This window comes from Chlorocebus sabaeus, chromosome 12, assembly GCF_047675955.1.
Source record: "Chlorocebus sabaeus isolate Y175 chromosome 12, mChlSab1.0.hap1, whole genome shotgun sequence".
In the NCBI taxonomy this organism is placed as follows: domain Eukaryota; kingdom Metazoa; phylum Chordata; class Mammalia; order Primates; family Cercopithecidae; genus Chlorocebus; species Chlorocebus sabaeus.
The window spans coordinates 69,748,779-69,773,606 of record NC_132915.1 but is presented as its reverse complement, the minus strand read 5'-3'; the positions used below and the strand labels follow the sequence as shown (position 1 = coordinate 69,773,606).

The 24,828-nt window shown below is 42.3% G+C and overlaps 1 protein-coding gene and 1 long non-coding RNA gene across 4 annotated transcripts in view; one reads left to right on the top strand and one right to left on the bottom strand.

Annotated features, from left to right (window-relative positions):
- LOC140712970 (uncharacterized) overlaps positions 1–4,996 on the top strand; it is a 60,738-nt gene extending 55,742 nt beyond the window's left edge. For both annotated transcript variants that reach the window (XR_012094847.1, XR_012094846.1), the window contains one exon: positions 3,149–4,996. This is a non-coding gene — a long non-coding RNA (uncharacterized lncRNA). The remainder of the gene's footprint in view (positions 1–3,148) is intronic.
- NR4A3 (nuclear receptor subfamily 4 group A member 3) overlaps positions 1–24,828 on the bottom strand; it is a 43,612-nt gene that overhangs the window by 12,862 nt on the left and 5,922 nt on the right. For both annotated transcript variants that reach the window (XM_007968591.3, XM_007968593.3), the window contains 5 exons: positions 23,659–24,611; positions 19,820–19,949; positions 19,185–19,357; positions 7,786–7,985; positions 5,009–5,187 (listed from right to left, as the gene is read on the bottom strand). In XM_007968591.3, coding sequence (XP_007966782.1) covers positions 5,009–5,187; positions 7,786–7,985; positions 19,185–19,357; positions 19,820–19,949; positions 23,659–24,611 — 1,635 coding nt within the window. The remainder of the gene's footprint in view (positions 1–5,008; positions 5,188–7,785; positions 7,986–19,184; positions 19,358–19,819; positions 19,950–23,658; positions 24,612–24,828) is intronic.

Sequence of the window (24,828 nt, the reverse complement as noted above, 5' to 3'; positions counted from 1 at the left end):
CTTGAGATTCCCTCTGCCATCTGCTTCAAAACTACCTTTCCAATCTTATTTCCCCTATTTCTCTACAGGAAAAGCGTTGTGCTCTGAGGTTAGGTCATCACATCAGGCCAGAAGGTAAATAATCCATACAATGAGTTTTATCCCTGAAAATCCTTTAACTTTCCCAAAAGCACAAGACATGCTCTCAGCACTCATCACCAGAGGCAGAGAAACCATGACTTCCAGTGGATTCATATCTTCTCTGTCATGCTCACTCCAGGACATACAGTCATCGAATGCAATAGCCTGCACTCTTAATTTTTCTCCTCTTTCTACTTGGATCATATATGTGATTTTAATATATGCACAATGCAACTCCACTGTAATTGTTTTAACCCTAAACTGTACTGAGGCATTCAACTGCCATGCCCTTGCGGTTCTCTTTCCTTCATCTGGAATGTTCTTTATGTCTTCTCATGTCTAGATACTACCTCTTTGGGAAGTCATTCATGACCAACACTTCTACCTTCCTTCACCTCAAAAAAGTTAGCAGTAATCTGGACTTACCCCGCACTGCCTCTGTGCCTTTTCAGGACCTGAGCACCAATCGCTATACATCAAGTTCATATATTATAATCTATGACTTCCTAGTAGACTACCCACTTCTTGACAGCAGAATGCATGCCTGGCTCATCTTTGCATCCCTAGAGACTGTCACAATGCTTGGTACATAGTAGGCCCTTAGGCTTATTTAATGAGTGGATATTTATAAAATAGTAATTCCACACTAACTTTGTTTGGCGGGGGGGCTTCTTATTTATGAAACATTATTAACTGCAACCAGATATCAACTCATTGGTATCCCATCAGATTCAAACCACTTGCATTACTTCAGAGATGCAGCACTGGCAAAGGGTAATGGTTGGGGTAGATAAACAGGGAACCTGAAAAACGTCTGAAAACCAACCACTGTGGGGAACCCCCTATTTACTGCAGGAAAGGAGAGTGATCTGAATGAAACCATTTCCTGCCCTACTTCACTGCCTAGTTTTTCATGAGGGGGTACAGAGAGAGGAGGAGGACAAAGAAAAAAAGAATCAGAAAAAAAAAAGCCATGTTTGTGCAAACCACCAATACTATCCAGATTCTTAATACTTTTCCTGGAAGCAAGCCTAGTTAAACTTCTAAGATGCCATTTCCTTTTCATGAGCTCTCCCCTGTGGTTTAAGAAAAGACAATTTTGGGATGAATTCTGTAATGTAAATAGCCCAGCTGTTACTCCACAATCACCCTTTATGATCAACGAAGCTTATTCAGAAGTCAAGATCCATGGCAGCTCATATTCAAATGAAAATTAATATCCACAGCAATGCACACTGTTTCCCAAGCATCGCCTTTTCTGCCATTTCCTGATATTTTCACACTTATCAAACCCACTTTCAACCAATAAGTCACAAAGAGTGTTGTAAGGTACAGAAATGAGATAAGAGGGCTTATTTTTGTTGTAGGCTAAAACCACAGCAGGAATGAGGCAGGAAAGGGAGCTACCCGCTTGGGAAGGCCCAAAGACACCACTGTAGTTCACTTGGCTTATTGTAAGTGCTCGTTATGTGCAGCTTAATTAGTTTAATATCACTGTCCTCCTTTAAGCCTCTCTCTCAAGCATCCAAGGAGACTGTCACCAAACATACTGCCTTCTAAAGCCACCACCTGTTTCCTCATGCCACTGAGTTTGATGCTTCCAAGGGGCAGGGGAAGGCATATGCCTAACTTGGACTCTGTCACTATCACTCCAAGGGGGACCATAGGTGAATTCAGAGTTGCCTATCCTGAATCCAGTTTGGTTACATCACCAACTGAATTTTCTATAATTCTCACTGCTGCCCTATGAAATAGGCATGGTTATCCCCATTTTACAAATGGTGAAACTGAATTTCAGAGAACTGAAATGTGTTCCCCAAGAGCACCTATTTATTAAACACAGGACTGAAGATTAAAATCTGGGCGTGCTCAATTCCAAAGTCCATGCTATTTCTGCCATGCCAAACTGCCTCCTCCCCCGGCCAATCTCCACATAAATGGGCAGCGGGCTGAGCAGCTGTAACTGCAGGGCACAGAACAAATGGAATGCAGAAAGAGGACCAGCACCACCCTTCTCCTAATTTCTACTCTATATTCTCTGTACTGAACTGCCCAGTCTCTCCAGGTTGGGTCTTCCTGGCACCCACACATCCTGGCCTCTTAGATATTTGTCAATTTCCATTTAAAAAGTGAAACAAAGATATGGCCTTTCAGGGATGGGCCATCCTCTTGAATCATGGCTTTCAGACCTGGACTGACCTTTTTCCTCTTAGATTCTTTCTCACTCTAATCTGTGCCCAAAACGCACTGACAGGGTAAATCTTTCTAAAATGTAAACCTGACCATCAGGCTCCTTTGGACAAAACCTGTGGATCCTTGTTGTGCTCAAGATAAACTCTGCTCCCTTCACCTAGGCATGGAAGGTTCTTCATGTCCCGCCTCACCCTGACCTATCAGAACAGTCACATCTCCTGCCACTCCAATTTTCAGTTGTTTCCTTTCTGAAACTTAGCCATATTTTCAATGGCTTTTGGCAAATGTTTATTTATGCCTGGATTCTCACTTGTTCCATTTTAGCTTGGAGACATCCTCTGCATTTACAAAGGACCAGCTCCTGTGATCTCTTCTGAGAAGACCACCCCCACCTGCTATCTCTGCGCACTTGAAACTCACTCCCTTGTCTCCATAGTGGCACTCAACACCCTGCATCAACTGTAGTACTTTGCATGCCTATCTCCTCTAGGGATGTGTGTTATCATCTCTGAAAACCCAATGACATGCAGCACAGTGCCTAGGTCAGTGAATATGTGTTGATTAACTAGACTCAACACTTGTTCCCATAGAGATGAAGCAATGTACTGCTTTTACTTGTGGGAATCCAAAGCTGGATCTAGACTTTTGTTTTTGTCTTTTTAAAATGAACTAAACTCCATACTTTCTAGTTTTGAATGTTTAACTGACTTAGGAATTGCTGAATGGTTTTGAAATCGAACTAAAGAGTTTTAGTTCAAAGGCAGCCTTGAACCAGTTTCCTTCCAGTCCTGATGAAATAATATGCTTGTGCCTTAAATCTGTTTATTTTCTTCAGATGCTCCAGTAAGCCATTTGAAAGCCCTCCGAATGGAATCCATACTCTTTGAGACTGCCTTGGTTTTTGTTTCGTTAATGGCTCTCTCGGAAGTCTAGCAGCCCCATTTAAAAAAAAAAAAGTGAGTTTCTCATCCTGGACCAAAGACCAAGAGGAAGTCAGTTTCCATTCGGAATACTGAAGGAATGGCTAGTGTCTGAGTCCTCACTGCAGCCATACCATTTGCTTGTCTTTGCCTGCATGTCAACCATCAAATGACGAACCAGCCTAGCCTCTTAAGGCACAGATGCATCTAACTTTAGCTAATAGGAGATATCCCAAGAAATGCAAGTGAACAATGCTTGGGCAAACCAATGTACATTTCCAGTGAAACAGAAAGAAGGGGCCATCTGTACCAGAGGATGCATTTGATGCTCTGGAAACTCACCACCTGCCTGAGAAACATGTTTTCTATAGCCAAGAGCATATTATTCTGAACTTGAACTCTCAGTTCAACAGCCAAGCCTGTGCTTGTGTCTGACCAAAAGGACAAGGATGAGCCCCTCATTTGGCCACTTCTGGAGCCCCCACCCTCTGTCACCACCTCTCCAGGCCCCAGTCTGACCGGAAAGAATGAGGTCTAACAGGAAACTCTCCCCCAGGGCAAAGGGAGCTGGGGCAAGGGCCTCCATGGCCACGGGGAGATGATATTCTTTCCCTTGCCCAACATGCGCCTTTCTCCATCCCACCCCACCTTGGGATCCTTTATCTCCCAAAAGATAGAAAGAGAGAGATCTATAGAGGGAGACAGGCATAAATCAAATATGTTTTATGCTTGTGGTTAAAAAACTGCTCAGTTGGCCGGGTGTGGTGGCTCATGCCAGGAATCCCAGCACTTTGAGGGGCCAAGACGGGTGGATCATTTGAGGTCAGAAGTTCGAGACCAGCTTGGCCTGCATGATGAAACCCCATCTCTACTAAAGATACAAAAATTAGCCGGGTGTGGTGGCAGGTACCTGTAATCCCAGCTACTCAGGAGGGTGAGACAGGAGAATTGCGTGGACCCAGGAGGCAGAGGCTGCAGTAAACCAAGATCACATCATTGCACTCCAGCCTGGGCAACAGAGCGAAACTCCATCTCAAAAATAATGATAATAAAATTTTAAAAATAAAAATAAAAACTGCTGTGTTGAGCCAGTTTTGCTTTCTCTCAGTCCTTTGCCAATCGAAGTTATTAAATCAAGTTGTATTTGATATGTCTATAGTGTTTTGGTTTTACTTTAGGTCACTAGCCAAGAATTGGGGATGCAGGAAACCTCATCACCTCTGCTCCACAGGAATGGGCTGGGTAAGGTAATCTTCCTAGGAAAGGCTTTGTAAAAAGAACTCTGAACCAGTCTGGGAAACAGGGTGAAACAGGGCTACAAAACAGCCAAATGTGTGGTGGCGTGTGCCTATGGTCCCAGCTACTCAGGAGGCTGAGGTGAGAGGATCACTTGAGCCCAGGAGGTCGAGGCTACACTAGGCCATGATCACACCACTGCTCTCCAGCCTGGGTGACAGAGCAAGAACCTGTCTCAAAACAAACAAACCCTGAAGCAGCTAGTCCCACTGTCCACAGATCTCTGGTAGGAAGTTAGATTTTCATATATTGGGCTTATTGACAATGACAATTCAATAGACTATGGATTCTCTTTCCTAGAAGTTTATGACAACAAATTATAGATGCATGTTTCTTTGCTTAAACTAGGTTAAACTTAACAGATTTCAGAAAAAATGGTAGTTATTTTCCCACTTTTCTGGTGTATGTGGTGGTCAAGGCCCACCATAACAAAGGGAAGGAGAGAAATGAGGATGTGGTTTTGGCAAGGTGGTGCTTACCTGTGATCATGCTCAGTGCTGACAGGCAGGCTAAGGCTTGGATATCAAGGTTCAGGCTCTGCAAATTTAAGGAAAAGTCTTTAATAGAGTCGAGCCACTCCCCAAATCCACGAAGGCACTGAAGTCGATGCAGGACAAGTCCGTTGCAGAACACAAACTTATCTTCAGCAGTGTTTGACCTGGGAGGTGAGAGGAAGAGAAACATTAAACAGGTCTGTCCAGTCTGTCCAACATGATAACATTACGACACACAGGCACCCAGACAGCCATGGGGCAGCATGGGGCATGCTATGAAGCATGCCCAGATACTCAAAATGAATAAGACTATGTTCTCCGGGATAAACAACTAGCACCACTTGTCTATGCTAATGTCTTTAGTGAACATCAGCCCAGGGGAAGATATGGGCTGTGGCACCTGCTGTATTATTAGTAGAATCTGGCTTTCCTTGGAACAGGACATGGGGGAGCAGGCACTCATGGGTTACAGAGGTGAAGCCCAGTGCACCCTTCTCTCAGCAATGAACATGAGACTGTTCCCTCCAGGGCTCCTGAGACAGGGCTTGTCCTTGATTTTCTTAAATGTTAAAAAACTGCCAAGGCCTGAGGCTAGACACTACAATTCCATTGTGTAAACTTTAAAAATACCAAGTCCCTGGCCAGGTGCGATGCCTCACACCTGTAATCCCAGCCCTTTGGGAAGCCAAGGTGGGTGGACCATCTGAGGTCAGGAGTTTGAGACCAGCCTGGGCAACATGGTGGCAACATTTTGTGTCTCTACTAAAAACACAAAAATTAGCCAGGCTTGGTGGCATGCACCTGTAGTCCCAGCTACTCAGGAGCCTGAGGCAGGAGGATCGCTTGAACCCGGGAGGTGGAGGTTGCAGTGAGCCAAGATCGTGCCACTGCACTCCAGCCTGGGTGACAGAGTAGGACTTTGTCTCAACACAAAACAAAACAAAACAAAAACCAAGTCCCTGTAAGTGCCAGAAGTCTATCACAAATTAAAGGGTGGCCTAACATAAAACAAGTCCTTATTTTGTATTACCTTCTCTGCTTTTAACATTGGGGCTGTGGAGGGCTATTTTTAAATCTGTCCTGATAGTTTACGTTATGTCCATCATCATCTCATTTTTCTTTTATGAAAGGTGCCTTGGAACTTCCACGTGGACATCACAATTTAGGGGTGTGGCTTTGGGTGCTCCTTAAATCTCTCTGGACTTCTTTTTCCTTGTTTATAAAACAAAAATTCTAATTGCTACCTCCTAAGAATGTTGAGGGAATTAAATAAAAGAAAGGATTTGAAAGCCCATGCATGGTGCCCAGTATACAGGACAGTTCGACAAGTATTGGGTATAACAAGTAATGGGCTGAATTATATGTGGTTCTTCCTTTAATTTTAGATTTCCTTTAACTTTCAAATCTCTTGCCACATATTTATCTATCTTGGCCTGTTGTATTCACAAGTCAAATAATCTCATGTTGCTTCTTGGATGAACAGCTTCATTCATTCCTTCACTCAGCCAAGTGTCTACTGAGCATGAAGCACGTGTTATTCCTGAAGCCAGACACTGGGAGAAAACATGGTGAATAGGACATACATGGCACCTGCCTGCATGGAGTTTACAGTCTACTTAATCCTTTGTTGCATGTCTAATAGACGACAGCCACCTTGCTGGCTCAGCTCTGGTGTACGCTAGATTGGCTACAAATTAAGCTATTACTGGCACTCTAGTTGTAACTCTACCCCATCTCTCCTACTGATTCCATCACAGAAGGCATACACAGGACAGAATGATTCAGTCTCAGAATATAAAACATGGACCCTGATGACATGAGAATCTGATGGCATCAGAATCATTAAAGCATGAGTTAAAAATGCAGACTTCTGGACTTCTCCCACAGTCTACCAAACCAAAATAGATGGCAATGAGGCCTGGCAATTTGCACTGTAAAAATTAAACAGGAGTTTCTGGTAATGATATGAAATTGGGGAGGGGATGGCAGGAAAGAGAAAGAGGGGAAAGATGGATTTTTCTGATATTTGGTAAAAAGTCGGTATCATCTCCTAAAAATATATAACTGAAAGGAAGCAAGGAAGATGGAGTTAAACAGGCTATTTGTGAATAAAAACAATAATAAAATAAAGTTTAAAAAATCTACCCGTGGAACTTACTAGAGGAGCTTCCAAGGTTCTATGTTTTTGAAAAATCACTTTTCCTTTTTGTGTTTGGTGTCACTGACTATGATAGGATGGACTAAATCTTTCTATCTAAGAGTGTTCTCTTGGAATAAAACTGGGGGTTGAGAACGTGTGGGAACTCTTTAGGGCCCCATCAGGTGTGCTAGAATAGTAACTTGTTAAACAGAAACCCATGAGGTAAATACAATGTTCCAAAGCAAACACTTGCTCCCAGGAAATAGCTTACGCACCATGAGGATCTTTCCAGAATCACAGAGTGTTGGAGCTGCGAGGGATCTCAAGAGATCATCAAATCCAACCTCTTCCTTTTAAAAAGGAGGGATTTGAACTTCCGGTCAGGCAAGTGACCTGCTCAGGGTGTGACAGCAAGTTCACATTAGAACTGGGACTAGAACCCAGGGGTTCTGGCAACAAGCCTAGTGCTCCCTCCATGACTTGTTGCTCAGTTTTTTTAGTGCCTGATCATATTTCACATTTGCTTCTTGAGAAAACGTTTCACCAATGATTCAGTTACAAACACAGAAGGTTTCAGGCTTCTTCTAAGGAAGTAGACTGAAGATAAAATAGTAGTAATTACCTGATGGAAAGTCTGAGGACAAACAGCTCCAAAAAGGCTGATTCAATAAGTAATGTCTGATCTTCTTTGGGGAGATCAGTAAATCCCGGAATCTTTTCTGCCCAGCTTCTGGATACATCAATGGAGGCTGTCAGGAGGTTGTAGAATTGTTGCACATGCTCAGCATCTGTGCCTGCAGCAGCCTGGTCAGTGGGACAGTACTAGAATGCAAACCAGAGAGAGCAGCATTATCTTGCTTCAGTGGGGATAATAGTATCATTTGCGAACAGGCCCTTCCAAGACCATCAATGCCTAAATTCTTACTTTTAGGTGTCACAGTTTATAAAACCCCTTCACATTCATAGTCTCATGTGATTTTCACAATGGCCCTCTGATACAAATACAGCAAATTTTATTGTTATCACTTAATAGACAAGGAAATTTGCTTAAGTCGAATTAGCAAAGTGGTTTTCACCCTTGACTGTGCAGTGCAATCACCTGGGGAGCTTGAAGGAAACAACTCTTGTCTGGGTCCTGCGCCTAGAGATTCTCATTTAATTGGTCTGGGGTGGAGCCTAAGGGTCAAGAATTTTTAAAGTTCCCCAGGTGACTCCAAAGTGGAGTAGCTCAGTTGAGAACTACTGCCCCAGGAGTTTGTGTCCAAGTAGATCTCCAGGGTCTGCTCATTTCACTATGGCACAGCTGTCTCCCCATGAGATTAACCCAGTGGTTCTCAAAGTGTGGTCTCCAGACTGGCAGCATCAGCAACACCCAGGAATGTGTTAGAAATGACAATTTCGGCCTGGTGTGGTGGCTCATGCCTGTAATTCTACCACTTTGGGAGGCTGGGGGGTGGGGGGGGGGGTGAATCACCTGAGGTCAGGAGTTCGAGACCAGCCTGGCCAACATGGTGAAACCCCATCTCCACTAAAAATATGAAAATTAGCTGGGTGTAGTGGCATGTCCCTGTAATCCCAGCTACTCAGGAGGCTGAGGCACGAGAATTGCTTGAACCTGGAAGGTGGAGGTTGCAGTGAGCCAAGATCATGCCATTGCACTCCAGCATGGGTGACAGGGCGAGACTCTGTCTCAAAACAAACAAAAAAGTGACAATCTCAGGCCCTACCACAGACCTACTGAATTAGTAACTCTGGGGGTAGACACAGCAAACATTAAAAAAATTTTATTTTTGTCGTGGGTTGGGGATGAGTATCACTGTGTTGCTCAGGTTGGTCTTGATTTCCTAGACTCAAGCAATTCTTCTGTCTCAGCCTCCCGAAGTACTGGGATTACAGGCATGAGGCACCATGCCTGGCCCACCAAACTGTCTAATCAAGATCTCCAGGTGATTCTCATATACAATGAAGTTTGGGAATTGCAGAAATAATCAACAAGACAAAGAATGATTTTTGCTTGCTGTTGATGGATTTCTGTGAGATAAAACCAACCAGGAAGTGGTGGAAGGAAAGGTCTCTTTGGCAGAACCCAGGCAGCTGTGTGCCATTAGACTCAGGACTGTGGCTATTTAAGTTAATAAAAATTAAATGAAATTAAAAATTCAGTTCCTCAGTCATGTTAGCCATACTTCAAGTGTTCAGTGGCCAAATTTGGGATAGAACATTTCCATCACTGAGGGGAGGTCTATTGGACAGCATGGATCTAGAGAGTCCAAAGAGCAGAAAGATATAAGTAGGAATAAAGTCTTCACTCAGCTTTCAGAAATTCTGGTAGAACCAGAGTTTTTCTTGAATCACAGGAGGAAAGACTTTTCTGCTGCAGAGAGGAAGACTGATACAGCAAGATACTAATCAAGGGACAGCCAACAAAACAGAGATTTAAGAGATACACAGAAACACGTAAACAGGCACATCATTTCCTACACATTAACATAGCTGTGCATCATTTTGCATTCCTTTTCTGAACTGATCCTCATGGGGTAAGGATTTTAATCTTTATTTTACAGATGAGAAAACTGAGGCTCAGAGAAGCTAAGAGATTTTCTCAAGTTACACAACCAACAGTGGTACAGCCAGGACTTATGCTGACCCTGTGATTTCAAGTTTTACCGCTCCTAGCTGTTAAGTATGTCTGATGTTACTAGATGGTGGGATCGTTTATGAAACCTTTCCCCCCCCGCCCCGAGATGGTATCTTGCTTTGTTGCCCAGGCTGGAGTACAGTGGTGCGATCTTGGCTCACTGAAACCTCCACCTCCTGGATTCAAGCGATTCAGTGCCTCAGCCTCCCGAGTAGCTGGGACTATAGGCATGTGCTAACATGCCTGGCTAATTTTTGTATTTTTAGTAGAGACAGGGCTTCACCATGTTGGCCAAGCTGGTCTCAAACGCCTGACCTCAAGTGATCCACCTGCCTTGGCCTCCTGACATGTTGGGATTACAGGCATGAGCCACCGCATCTGGCCTATGAAATCTTTAAAAAGCATTTTGCTTTATTCTCACTGGAGCTCTCCAGGTACATATTCATTGGTCCTATGTTTCTGTCAACAGTACAGTGACTGGCACATAATTACACCTCAATAAATAATTGTTGAATATTTTTCCAATGAAAGAATAGTCAGAAGAGTGCTTAGGTTTGCTGTAATACCCTAACCTGGTTGGAGAAGAAACAGCTAATAAGCAACTAGGTGCTTACTGTGGAGCTACCTAGGTGAGAGGAAATGAGACGCTTATTTAATTGGGTCTTTTTTTCTTTGTGTTTTCTCAAGACGCAGTATTAAATAACTAACTAAAAAAAAAAAAAAACCAAAAAAATCAGAGTCCACCTACTTTAATCTCAATTTTGTTCTGGCCCCTAATATGTGAAATAATGTAGCATCATTTAACTTTTTTGAACCTCAGTTTTCTACTCTGTAAAATGGGGATACCTTCCTCAAAAAAGAATTTTTTTTGAGACAAGGTCTTGCTCTGTTGCCCAGGCTGGAGTGCAGTGGTGTGATCGCGGCTCACTACAGCCTTGACTTCCCCAGCTCGAGCGATCCTCCCACCTCAGCCTCTTGAGTAGCTGGGACCACAGGCAGGAACCACCATGCCCATCTAAATTTTAAAAAACTTTTTGTAAAGGCAGTGTCTCACTATATTGCCTAAGCTGGTCTTGAACTCCTGGGCTTAAGCGATCCACCTGGCTGGGTTTCCCTATAATCTCTACTGGGATTACCAGACATACCATCCCTGGCCTTCCTCAAAATTTTGTTGTGATGATTCAATGTGATAACATATGTGAAGGGCCTGATATATAGTACATGATTAACATATGACAGTGATGATATTGATAGCAGTTATGATGTCTGAAATAATCACCATCCCTCAGCTTCCATATTTATGAAATGGAATGGGTAGAAGTAGAAAGTTTTTGATTTTCAGCCCTGATGTTCTAAGATCCTATAACATCTGGTCCAGTTCAGAATCGTGGCTCCTCTGTTCCCAACAATCCTACACAGTGCCTGGGATTCCATGAAGTCCTGAATATTCTGTTGTGCTAGACCATGGGAGCAAAGTCCAGGAGAAGGAAGCATGGCGGCACGATCCTATGTCATAGACACTTCCCACTACCTCCTGGCACACAGACTCTTTTTTTTTTTTTTTTTTTTTTGAGAAAGAGTCTTGCTCTGTTGCCAGGCTGGAGTACAGTGGCATGATTTTGGCTCCACCCAACCTCTACCTCCCAGGTTCAAGCGATTCTCCTGCCTCAGCCTCCCAAGTAGCTGGGACTATAGGTGCGCACCACCATGCCCAGCTAAGTTTTGTATTTTTAGTAGAGACAGGGTTTCACCATGTTGGACAGGATGGTCTCGATCTCTTGACCTTGTGATCCACCTGCCTCGGCCTCCCAAAGTGCTGGGATTACAGGCGTGAGCCACCGTGCCCAGCCGGCCCACAGACTCTTAACTGGAAGAGAGTGGGGAAAAGGGAATTAACTTTTCTCTTTTTTATTTTCTCCTTATTTATAAATCTATGTAATAATTCCACAGGCTCTCCAAGAGCAGAATGAAATTCAGGGCAGATCCTCCCTTTCAAAAGCTGAGGGAGCTACTTGTGAAACTCCCAAATGAGTGGGAGTAAAGGAAAGTATGTTGGACCAAGCAGCATGTCATGGGGTCCTCGTCCAGGCTCTGCACTGACTTGCTGTGCAATTCTAGACAAGTCACTTAACTGCTCTGAGTCAGTTTCAGCCTCTGGAACAGGAATAAGTGGACTAGCTGATCCCTAAGATTCCGTCTGGCTCTTGCACTAAATGATTCTAAATATTGCTAAATCACACCAGGTATGATGTTATTGCCCAGAACGTGACACTGATTCAGCATTATTTTGTTTTAAAACAGTGGGTTAAATGGAGAGAAAAATACTAAAGAATGAATAGTTTCCCCTGAGAATGGATCTGACAGCTACCTCCTGCGCTGACTCCCCTGAATCCGTGGCTCAAAACTCAACAATCTCTCTGCTTCCAATATTTGTTTAGAATCCACCAGAGCATGTAGCTTTCACCCAGGGTCCTCTGCAGGCTTCTGCCCCTGCTGGGCTCACATTTCATGCCTCCTGCACACAGGGAAGTGAAGACCCTGCCCACCCTGTGTGTGTACTTTTCTCTGATGGAGCCCAGCAAGCAGGAAAGCCAGCCGGCCTGGCCTGCCAGACTCCAGCCAGATCCTCTGGGCTTCACCTGCAGTGGTTTTGATCCAAGTCTCAGAATTTTGGAGCCAAAGTGAATTCGACCTGAGCCACCAGTAACTTGGGGCTGACTGGAGGGTCAGCATCCAATGCTGGAGGAAAAGAAAAATCTCCTCTGTTGGACATAAGGTTTAAAGGAATGGAACAAAACATTTTAGATTTTTTCTCTGCCTGGCCTACCAGTTTAGAAAAACCTCAGCCAATGAATACTGGTCCTAGAGTTGGAAGGACTGGACCCCCAGCTCTGCATCTCTGCTGCCCTACCTACATTGATTGCTCTGTCTCTGGGCTAAGTAGGTTTGGGGTTTGACAAAGAAAATCTAGAAATATTTGCTTACTGATCATGCCAATCGAACATAGGTCAAATGCAAAAAGATTTTTTTTAATGAACTCTTTTTCCTGTTTATACTAATTTTTTTTTTCATCTTATAGGTGTTATTTTGATCTGTCAGAACTCTGGCTTTCTCACTAGTTAAAGACATGGTATTACATTTACTGACAGCCAATGCCTAAGGAAGGTTTCTCTGAAGCACCTAGAATGAGAGTCTAGAGTTGCAAACAACAGCAATGGATATTATTTAAACTAAAATGGGTCTGCGTGTTTCATATGGCAGTAATGCAGCTATACAAGCCAGACTTCAGCAATAGCCCAGGCCCCAAATGAGATATTTGTGTGGAAATTAAGTGAGACTCATGGAAAACACCACCCCTCAAAAATTAGTGATGTGAGGCTTTAACAGCAGAGTGGAATCTAATATTTACTCGATCTCACTTTCAGGCCTGGCTAAGTATGTAGACTATGCTAAGGACACGTTTTCCTCCCCTTAAAATGCTACTTTTCTTGACTATAGCTCTGAAAATTTTAGATGTGATCATTGTATAAGTCAAACTAGGTATACATATTCTTAGGTTCTTACACTTTAAAAAGTGACATTTTAAAAATTGGCAATGAAAACAATTGGCAATGAATATATTTCCCCCCAATTTTTTCTTTGCTGATCTAACTCTATGCCCCCCCCTCCAAAAAGCAAAAAGCGAAAGACACCTCTCCTCCCACAATGACATCACTGCAATTGTATATTTGTTTACTCTTTTTCTCCTTTACTGGTATGTAAGGTTCATGTGGATAAGGGCTTTGCCTTATTCAGCAATGTGTCCATTGCCCTGGAACAGTGCCTACTACCTAGCAGCCATTCAATAAATATTTGTCAAATGAATTAATTGCTTTTAGGAAAATTTATATCTCTATTGCTCATCCCTTCTCAATCCCATGAAAAGCTGGAAAATTCAAGGTAAAATGGAGTTGTTATTATAAACTATATCGATGGTTCTCAAACCTTAGTGTGCCAAAGAATCATCCAATGGCACTTTTTAAAATACAGATTTTTGCCTGCCTCTCCTTCTTCCCAGTCCTAATTCAGTATGTCTGAGAGGGTGTGGCTTGGGAATCTGCATTTTAAAGCAAACACCCCAGCTCTTTCTGGTAGGAGCAGTCTGGGCACCATGTTTTAGGAAATGCAGACTTGTACTCACAGTGGAACTACAGCAGGTATTAATATTATGGTCAGAATATCAGGGAATGAGAAGGCTGGAGGAGATAATGGCAATGGATTTTGCTTAATCTCTTTACCATTTGGATCAGGTAACTGTGGCCCACAGAGGAGCGGGAACTGGCCTGAAATCATCTAGTGAATTGGTAACAATTTGAGAGGGTCTTCTGAGATGCTTCATGAAACCATTCTTTTTGCAGCTTCATTCTGTTTACCTTGTAGATCTAATGTGTCTTAAGCCACATTGTTTCATAGGCTATCTTGTGAACACATTTAAATGCCATTTGCTGGTGCCTGGTTTTATCTGAGCAGTATCTCTTGTATTTGCAAGTCTGTTACTCCATTAAGTGGCACTGATTACCAGAAAACCATCCTAGTATGCTGAAAAATACTTGAAATGATCAACTAATGAGGACACTAAGTATGTTTTCTCATTAGTAATTATGCAGGCTCTGAAGCCAAGCCCAGTATCTATACATACTTGTATGGCTAAATTAAAAGCAACTGTGGTACAGAGAATAGCAACATTTTGAGGAGAGACAAATCAAACGTGACATGTTTTGACTGCACTGATGTACAATGATCTGAGCTCACTTTTGAGGGAGAGAAGTTTGGCCCAAAGGAGAACTGAAGGTCCCAGAGCCAGGAACGCTTCACAGAACTCAGGAGCTCTTTCTGGCCTCTAAAACATTCATTTCCTCTGTGACTTGGAACAAAACCCCTCCACCTCCCATTCCCACAAATGGAGAAAACTGCTCACTTACTACCTTAAAGGAACACATGCTAGTACATGAAGATTAAAACATACTGGGCTGGCAACACATTTCCTCCTTTATTGACCTGACTCATTGGGGGAATCTAGCATCTTTAATAAATTGTAGGGCTGAAATCAACTCTCAAAGTTGGCAGGGAAAATTCTTATTTATAATGTAATAAATTATGGATACACACTAAAATACTGCTAAGGAGTGAGATCAGGCAGCTATAAATGAAGCAGAGACTTTCGTTTTTCATTTTATCTACTTGTAAATGGTTTGCCTTAAAAAAAAAAACCCTATGGAAATATATTACTATTATTGTAATTTTAAAATATTTAATAAAGTTTATATGTTCAAAAATATAAATTGTCATTAAATAGAAGTGACAGTATGATAAAATAGAAACATACTACTTTGAGTGATGAGATCTGGATTTTGTCTTCTACTCTGTCACCGACATTAGGCAAGCCAGTTAACCCCTTTAAGCCTTAATTTACTTTTCTGAAAATATGGGACTTGGATTAGATGATCCCAAGGTCACTCCAGTTCTATGAATTTGTATATGTAAAACTTTAAGAAGGAAGGTATTATGAAAATTGAATTTCAGTGAATGACAGTATTAAGAAAATTACTCAAACCATAAATAATACCACACAGACCTAGAGCCTTAGTGAAATTATGTAAGAATATATGTGATGGTCAGCAAAGGAAACAATTTAAAAAGTGAAATACTACAGAATGGGAGAAAATATTTGCAAGCTATCCATCCGACAAGGGATTAATAACCAGAAGATATAAGGAATTCAACTCAATAGCAGAAAAAAATAATCTATTTAAAATATAGGTAAAAAACCTAAATAGACATTTTTCAAAACAAGACATAGAAATAGCCAACAGGCATGTTTAAAAATGCTCAACATCACAAATCAACAGGAAGATGCAAATCCAAACCACAAGGACATATCATCTCATCCCAGTTAGAATGATTATTATTAAAAAGACAAAAAATAAATGCTGGTGAGGATGTAGAGAAAGGGGAGCACTCATACACTGCTGATGAGAATGTAAATTAGTATAGCCATTATGGAAAACAGTATGGGGGTTCCCCAAAAAGCTAAAACTAAAACTACCTTAATTACTCCTTGTGTTGATGAACTCACACTTCTACAGCAGCTAGTACGGTCAATACTTGTTATTAGACAAGTGAGTGGGAAGAGGCCCCCCTCATTCTCTCTCCAGATCTGTCTTGGGAGAATAGTTCTTTTTGCCACAGGGCAAAAGAGTGACCCAATTTCACCAAATCTTTTCCCTTCCTGCCTACATATTTCCATTTCCCCCAGTCATTCATTACAAGTTCCCAGAAACACTAAATCCCAGCTTAGAACTGAACTCAATCTGTAAAGTACAGTCTGACAGGACAGAGTCCATGCAACCATCATCACCTTGGGTCTGGTCCCATACTTCTACTACTGCAGCTGAAGGTAATGTGGCATCCCTCCCTTCTACCACACATGTTCTTTGTTGGTTCATTTTGAGTATATATGGAATAAACTCCCCAGATCTTCTTAACATGAACCACTGACAAGCCAAGGCTCTCCCATTTGTTTAAATTCTAAATGCCGAGCTTCACATTTATTTTTGTTAACTTTCTTTGTGATGGTTTCAGCCCTTCCTGTTCCAACCTGTCGAGATCACTCTGAATGTTGATACTGACATCCATCATATTAGCGATCCCTCCCAGCTTTCTGTCATTTGCAAATGTGATCAGCATGCTCCTATGCTTTCATCCAAGTTTTTGATGAAAACTCACTGTATTTTTAAAAAGTCTTTTAATTTAGTTGATTTGGGTCCAATTTTTGATAATTGTGTAATGCTATCTAAAAGCAGGGGAATCCAAGTTATGAGGTTCAACCTGATTCCAAAATAATGCAATTAAAATAAATATGCTTTGCAAAATTGAGCCAGGCCCCAAAGGTAGTACCAATGTGACCTAGACTCTGGCATGGTCAATCTGCTATTTTGGACAAAGCTAACAATTAAATTGGATAAATGTTTGTTGATGAGGATGATGACTCTAGACTAACAGACTGAATGGTGCAGAGGCAAGCAAACATACTAGATTGATTTTTCAGTGTGGAGACAGTTCCCAGCTGGGACAACTCAAAGTGCTGGGAAAGGTTTGCCATTGAATGACTAATTAGGCCATGTAGACTCATAATTGGATAATTTGGGGCCAAAAAATCACTTTTGAGGCCTAAATTATCTGAAGTGACCATCTATTGTGCTTTCAAATGCCCTGGAACAATGTCAGATTGCGTGCTATAGCCTTAGCCTAGGCAGTGCTAAGAAGCTTCACTAATTCAGATGAACTGCATATGGAGAGGCCAGGGTGCTTCTGGGAGGAGAACTCTTCATTTCTGCATACTTTTCTAGCACCTACTCTCACTGGAAGTAGAGAGGCAGTGAAGGCTGGTATTTAGGAGCACAGATTTTAGGTTCAATACACTTGGCACCTAATATACTTGGCTCCTAATTCTGTCTCTGCTGCATATTAGTTCAGTGACCTTGGGCAAGTCAGTGCTTTAGCTTCTCCCAGTTTAAATTTCCTTATCTGTGAAATAGAGATCATAATACTTACCTCAAGAGTGTTCTGCATGATACCTAACGTGTAGTGTTTGTGCTCATTAGGATATTCAACAAATGGCAGAGTAAGAAAGTTTGGCCAAGGAAATAACATACAGGGCACTGCGCTAAAGCTTTGACAAGTATAATTGTAATTAATCTTCACAAACAACCCCAGGAAGTAGCTATTACTATTACCCCACAACACAGATGAGAAAACTGAGCAATCAAAAGGTGTAATCAGTTGCTCAAGGTCACTTAGCTAGTAAATGACAGTGTTGGGATTTTCATCTAGGCCCGCGTGATTCCAAAGAAGCCTAAACTGTTAACTTAGTTTTATTATTCTGCTTTATTCTCTTACACTATTATTTGAGACTTGATTGTAGTCAAGAGCCACTACTTATAATCAGAATAAGAGTCCTCAGCCTTTGATGCTAAGGATCTACCATGCTTCTCATATGATGTTTTGTGATCAGGTGCAGAGAGGAGGCTTCGCAGCCTATAATGAGGGTGGGGAAGAGGGAAAGAGGATCACAGCAGGTACACTAATCATTTCTATCAACACTGCAACCTAAGAGAAGGGCACATAGCAGGGACACACACTGTTTGCCAGCCATTCAGCCAGAAGCTTGAAACACTGATTAGACCTGGGGAGGGCAGTTTGGTAGTAGCTACCAAGAGAGATCAACCAACTGGGGACCTCTGGACTGGTATTTCTTTATCTGAGTGCAAGCTGTATTTCTAAGGTGTTTTTTGTTTTGTTTTGTTTTTTCTTCAAGTAGGAGGGATAATGATGCCTACAGTTCATGGTGGTTTAAAGGATTAAATGAGATAATGTACCACAATGTCTAGCATATCGAAACTGCTCAATAATTGTGATATTTTTTTCCTTCCCTTCCCTAGTCATTGAGACCCTGTTTTGCTAGAAGTTTGCTTTTCTAAGTCCTTTAAAGAAATTGCCTTACAGAGCTGTTTATTCATTTGCTCAGAAAATCCCTTCTCATGGTTCTTCTCTGTGTTATCCAAATTTTGAGGAATTTGCAGGGTTCAGACTGATGGGATTTTACTATATCCCATAGGAAATAAAAATGTTGATATGTTTTGGTTGACTTAACTATAACAACACCAATCATTTATGGTCTTAAAAACGTTTTCACAACCATCATTCTTGTGCGACTGGTGTTCAGAACACCCCTCTGAGGTTAAATATTGTAATCATCTCCACTGTAGGCAGGAGAGAGCCAAAAGCAGGAACCAGGTGACACAGGCAGGAAGCAGCAGAGGTGGCGTTCCGTCCGAGTCCTCCTGACATCTGATGTCACAGCCAGAGCTCGCTCCTCTCCACCAATGGTCTAATCCCTCTGAATAAGCACCAGGTCAATCAATGCTGATGCAATTGGATAAACTGCTTAAGAATAACTTGATGCTCACCCAGATGGTTTGAACACAATATGAAAAAAAAAAAAACAGTAGTCACTTTGTCTAGATCATGAGAGAAATCTACAAATTGTAGTTCGCCTGTGCAGATTTTCATTGGCACAACTACCAGGAATCCTGCAACAATGTGTATGACAGGTGCAGCACTGTCAGGGTCATTTGTTAAGGCATTTAGAGATTCAATAAGGCAAAAATTATTTGGTGCAATGGATGCATTGAATTGCTAAATGAAGCGAGAAATATAGAAAAAGTATGAAAAGTGTCTAACATGATGCCAGACACAAAATCATTCAATCAACTCTTATTACTAGTAGCCATAAATAAGAGACCCTGATCATTCATTTGAAAGAAGGAAATCATAAAACTTACTCTGGAATAATCAAGATCTCTGGGTGTTGAGTCTGTTAAAGCTCGGACAAGGGCATTCATCATGCAGACTGGAGGAGAAGGTGGAGAGGGCTGAGAAGGTTCCTGTTGTAATGGGCTCTTTGGTTTGGAAGGCAGACGACCTCTCCTCCCTTTCAGACTATCTGTACGGACAACTGATGCCAAAAGAGACAAAGAAAACAATCTTCAAAGATTATGGACTGAATGACCATAAATCACAAAAAGGAATAAAAACACATTACAGTTGAGCAATCATTAATGAGACCAACCGTTTAAAAGTGGTAATAAGTTTGGAATAATATTCACACAATGATTTCATGAGAGTTGAAACAAGCAGCATAAAAGCCACCCATATTTACATTTGGTAATGAATTAGCCCTAAAAGTCTCCTTCTTAAACAGAGCAAAGATGTATGTATACAAGTCCTCTATTAATTTTGAGAAATCAGAATAAATAGTCCTCAGTTATTTTAAAATGTAGATATATATGATAAAAATAAAATGTTGAAAGGAAAAAGGAACTAGTAAAATTCACCATCCCAATGTAAATATTAACTTTTTTCAGTGATTTCTGAGAATACGTATAAGCAAACTGCATAAAAATCATTATATCCATACCTTCTTTTACCATTCCAACACTGAGACACTTCTGAAATCGACAGTACTGACATCGGTTTCGACGTCTCTTGTCTACTGGGCAGTTTTTATTTGCCAGGCAAACATATTTTGCATTTTTCTGTACTGTTCTCTGAGAAAATATAATACAAGATAGTCAACTGATAGTTTCTGGAAAGAGGTAGGACCTGACAAGATGTATTTTAATTACAATGTGAAAAGCGACAGTGCAATTCGTATAATTCGATAAATTTAATTTCCTAACACGCTAGCCTGCAGGAAAAACAATTTTATTAGTGTTAGCTGCTGACAATGAAAATCATCTCAGATTGTTCTAAAGCAAGTCTCAGGAGACACCCAACTCTGAATGATAAAATCATATCTGAAATTACCAGGTCAACATATCATACCTTGGAGAATTAGATTATCTCCACTTTTAATATCCCTTTGGGAACAATTTTCTACTTGTTCCACTCCCCTGATTATTGCTGACCTTATTAAAATAAAATCAAAATTATCTGGGATGTACTTTGTTTGCTATCACTATTGTAAGTCAAATATCACAGTAACTGGCTTTGTTACCCAACAGAGATGAAATCATAAAAAGCAAAATCAGGATTTTTCTAATTAAAACATATAGGAAATAATGTTTTAATGCAAAAAAATTCTTAATCAACCTGTATAGCTTATTTTATCTTTAAAGACCATATATGATAAACAGTCCATTCCTGATTTTTCAAAGCAAAATCTTAAAAGTAGTTATTACAAAGCATTATTATATCCAAGGAAGAAAACAAAAAACCTCAAGAGACAAAAGAAAAAGAGACAAAGATAGATATATGAGAGCCATATATTTTCAGTGAAAATTCCTATTAATAGGTCATTTCATAAATGTCTATTGACATAGATTCAATAACCATATTGTAAAAAACATAATAAAACTTAAGCTTGGATAGAAAAATGATGTTGGATTTTTCAGAATCCATATAATTTGGAAATGACACATGGAGAAATAAACATATTTCATCCTCCAAATTTAAACAAATGCTTGCTTTTTAAATTGAAAACATTTGTGCAAATGAATGTATTTTTACCACTTAGGGTGAAACTATTCAGAAATTACCTGGATCTATACAACTCCAAATAGAGCAGAAAGTTGAAATTTATTTTGGAAGCCTGGGCTGCATTAAAAAAAAAAAAAGAAAATAAATCCAGGTAACTTGGGCTTCATGATCTATTTTGTGTTCAAATATCTAGATTCGCTTTCAACCTTTACTTTCAGTCATTCTCAACCCCCATGTTTCAGTTTTACCCTGTTACCTTTTAATTTCATTTTAGGGGATAGTTTCTAGATTGCTTATATAAAACTTAATGTAACAAAGCCAACCTATCTCAAGTCTAAGACATGTCTCCCCCGCCATCGTAGGTGACTTTAGTTTAAAATGCAAAATTCTGAAACACAGGCATACTTCTGAGGTTCCAGCATTTAAATTCTTAGCAGTCTGTAAGGGTAGGAAACATGTATTTCCTGAATAAAGCTTTCATTGAACATGCAGTAATTTCTAACACTCTATTTCTTGCCATCATCCTCAAGGCTGTATGCCAATTTGAGTGCTGATGGCATTTTGCTTCAGGTATACATTTTCCCAATAACCTGAAGCCTTCCGTACATTTGTGTGTGTGCACAGTTTAAGGACAGGGAGAGATCGTTATGGTTCAATCACCGAATTCCTATCATTAACTGCACTTCATGTCACATTTTTAAAGAACTCAATTTAATGGTAGAAAGCCACTGGGTAAAACCTGCTCCGGTTCCCTTAATTAACAGATCTGTGGGGTGGTTCTCCCCCATCTTGCCCCCACCCTTTCAAGTATAGATTTGTTTTCAAGGGATTGCTGCAGAAAAGGGAAGCTGTTGGGGAACACTTAATTGACATTTCTAGACTCAGAATGTATTACCACTCTGGTATTTTGGTCAACTCTCAATTATTTAGGGATAATTATATTTGTAGATTATTCATAATTCTTGTTGTTTTCTTTTCCCCCTTCTGCTGCCAGTTTCACTGTCCTTCAGCATTTTCCACTGAAATCCTGTAAAAATCAAATCTGCTAAAGGAATGCAGTTACTTGAAAGTAACTCTGATAAAGCTTGAGTAGTTAAGACAAAAAATGGCTAAACTCAGTGGCTAAAAAATAAAATAAAATAACCAAGATTCTGCATTTAAAACATCATAATCCTGAATATCTGTATGGCACTTAACATATTGCAGTCTTTCCATAAACATTTTCTCGTTTATCTGCAGAATTCAAGTAGTGATATGATTAGTATCTGAAGATCAAAAATAACTGTTGCTTGTTGCTATGTATATCCCTCCACAAATGTGTATTTTTACAAATACTTTATAGCTTTTGTTTAATAATGAACTATTTGTATAGCCCTTTAAAGGTTATAAAGCGCTTTCATATATATTTCATCTCACTGAATACACAGCCCTTCTCTGAGTTTTATTCACTGATACGGAAACAGGCCTAGAATGAAGGGTCATGCCTAACATGATACAACTGGAAGGTGGAAGATCAAGGTCTTCTATTTGAATCTTCTCTCTCCAATTCTGGTGTGCTCACAGATATATCCTATTGGCCTCCCAAATCCAAGCTACCCAATCAGCATCCCGCTTCCTCTTTCTCTCTACCCTGTCCAGCACTAGAGGATAGGGAATAATTTGTGTGGGTTTGTAAATGACTGAAATAATGGCCAGTGGGGTGGGGAGTGAGAAGGATGGCACAGAAGTAAGTGTCTGATAAAGTCTGGGAGTCAATAGCAAAAGGTAGCACAGCAAAAGAGCAAGGTCTTTTCCCTAAGTGGCAGAAATAACACTGAACTCAGGAGTCAGGGGGAAATCAGCTGGAAACATCTCATGGGCAGCTAAATCACTGCTTACAGCCTGCATAAGGCTTCACCGCTCCAGGCCTCAGCTTCCTCGTGGGTAAAATATAGGGCGGGCTGATGGCCCTCCCACTGGAAAATTTCTCCGTTAGGCCTATGAGGGAATGAACTATGTCTACACCTGGCACCGTACGTGGTACAGAGGTAGGGAAAGGTTCCTAGAGAACACAAGACCCCAAGTTCTATCTTCTATGGAAAGAGCTGCCTCTTTCCACAGAAGAAGACAGTTGTCCCTGTCTCCCAGAGCTGCAGAACTGTGAAAAGGGAGTGGACTTTGGGGTCACACAAACATGGGTTGGTAACCTGCCTCCATCTCCCTTCTCTGAAGGTGTGTCCTGAGGCAGCTGATTAACTTCTTCAAACCTCAACATCCTCATCTACAAAACAAGGATAATTAATATCTACCTTTAAAACACTGTTACTAAAAATAGCTAGTGAGTGGCCAGAATTCAATCTTGGATGTGTCTGACTCTAGAGCCCCAGCTCTTACTGTAAGGATTAAATGAGACACAAATGTCCAGGGCTTGGTATGCATACCCTATCCCCTCAGACACCCTGGATGGACAGACAAAGCAATGAGGTTTTTGCATTTTCGAAGTCACAGGTCCTTTTAAGACTCTGCTGAAAGCTCTCCAGAAAAATGTTCATAGGGCAGTGTCTGGCCAGGAGGTTCACGGACCCCTCGGAGTCCGTCTGGGGTGGCCTGCTGTACATGGACCTCAGTAGAAAGTCCCTGAGAAAATGGATGTGAAGGTGCTAGGAAGGGCTGCAATAAAGCACGATGCACCGATTACAGCTCTCAAACAGGGAAGAACAAGGATGCTCCTACACCCACTTAGAAGCTCCCTTCAGTGAGTGGTCTGGGTGCGGAGGGGAGGGGACGCCGAGCGCTCACCTTGAAGAAGCCCTTGCAGCCCTCGCAGGTGCGCACGCCGTAGTGCTGGCAGGCGGCGTTGTCCCCGCACACTGCACACGTGCCCTCGCCGGACGACGAGCTCCTGTTGGGCGGCGACGGCAGGCTGGGACTCTCGCCCAGCAGGCTTGACGCGGTAGGAGAGGGCGTGAGGCCGAGAGGCGGGAAGGCCAGCGGGGCCGCCCTCTTGGCCAGCGGCAGCCCGTACGGGTGGCCCTCCAGCGCGGCGACCTGGCTGCCCGCGGCAGCTGCGGCTCCCAGAGGCAGGCTGAGCGCAGCAGCGGCCGTCGGGTCGTAGCCGAGGTGGTGGCCGCCGGCCGGGCTGGGCGCAGGGGGGTGCGGCGGCGAGGGCTTGAAGTGGAAGAGCGGGAAGCGCGCGCCGGCCACCGTAGGCACCGCCTTCATCGGCGGGTCCAGCAGCGAGCCGGGCGCAATGCAGCCGGGCGCCGAGGGCAGTGCGTCGTCCCATAGCGCCCCCGCCTGCGGGGGGAAGGCCGGCGTGGTGGGGGTGGACGGTGGGGACTGTTTGAAGTACATGGAGGTGCTGGGGAGCACCTCGTCCTCTGGGCTGGAGGCGGGAGGAATGGATGGCTGTTGATGCTGCTGCTGGTGATGGTGGTGGTGGTGGTGGTGGTGGTGGTGATGGTGGTGGTAGCTGGGCGCCCGCCCCTCCTCCACTTTGATCAAGGGCCGCTGCATTTGGTACACGCAGGAGGGCTTGAGTTCGTAGTTGCTCGAGTAGCCCTCGACGAAGGTACTGATGCTGGGCAGGGACGTGGTGGCCGTAGCCGTGATCTCGGTGCTGCCGAGGTCCATGGTCAGCTTGGTGTAGTCGGGGTTCATGATCTCCGTGGTGTATTCCGAGCTGTATGTCTGCGCAGCATAACTGGAACCTGGAGGCGAAGGGCTATATTGGGCTTGGACGCAGGGCATATCTGCAGGGACCGAGAAAAGGGTCTCTCAGAAGCAAGTTAACACTTGTTTTCTAGCCAACAGGCAGCACTGAGTTCACTGTTCTGTAATCTGGGAAATAGAGAGGAAGTGTCATCCTGTCCTCCTCCTGGTAGCACAGACACAAAGCCCCACACTTATTTACTTCATCCCTAGTAAGGAAGCTGAATTCTTGACAAAGGGGTGCCAAAACCTGACCTC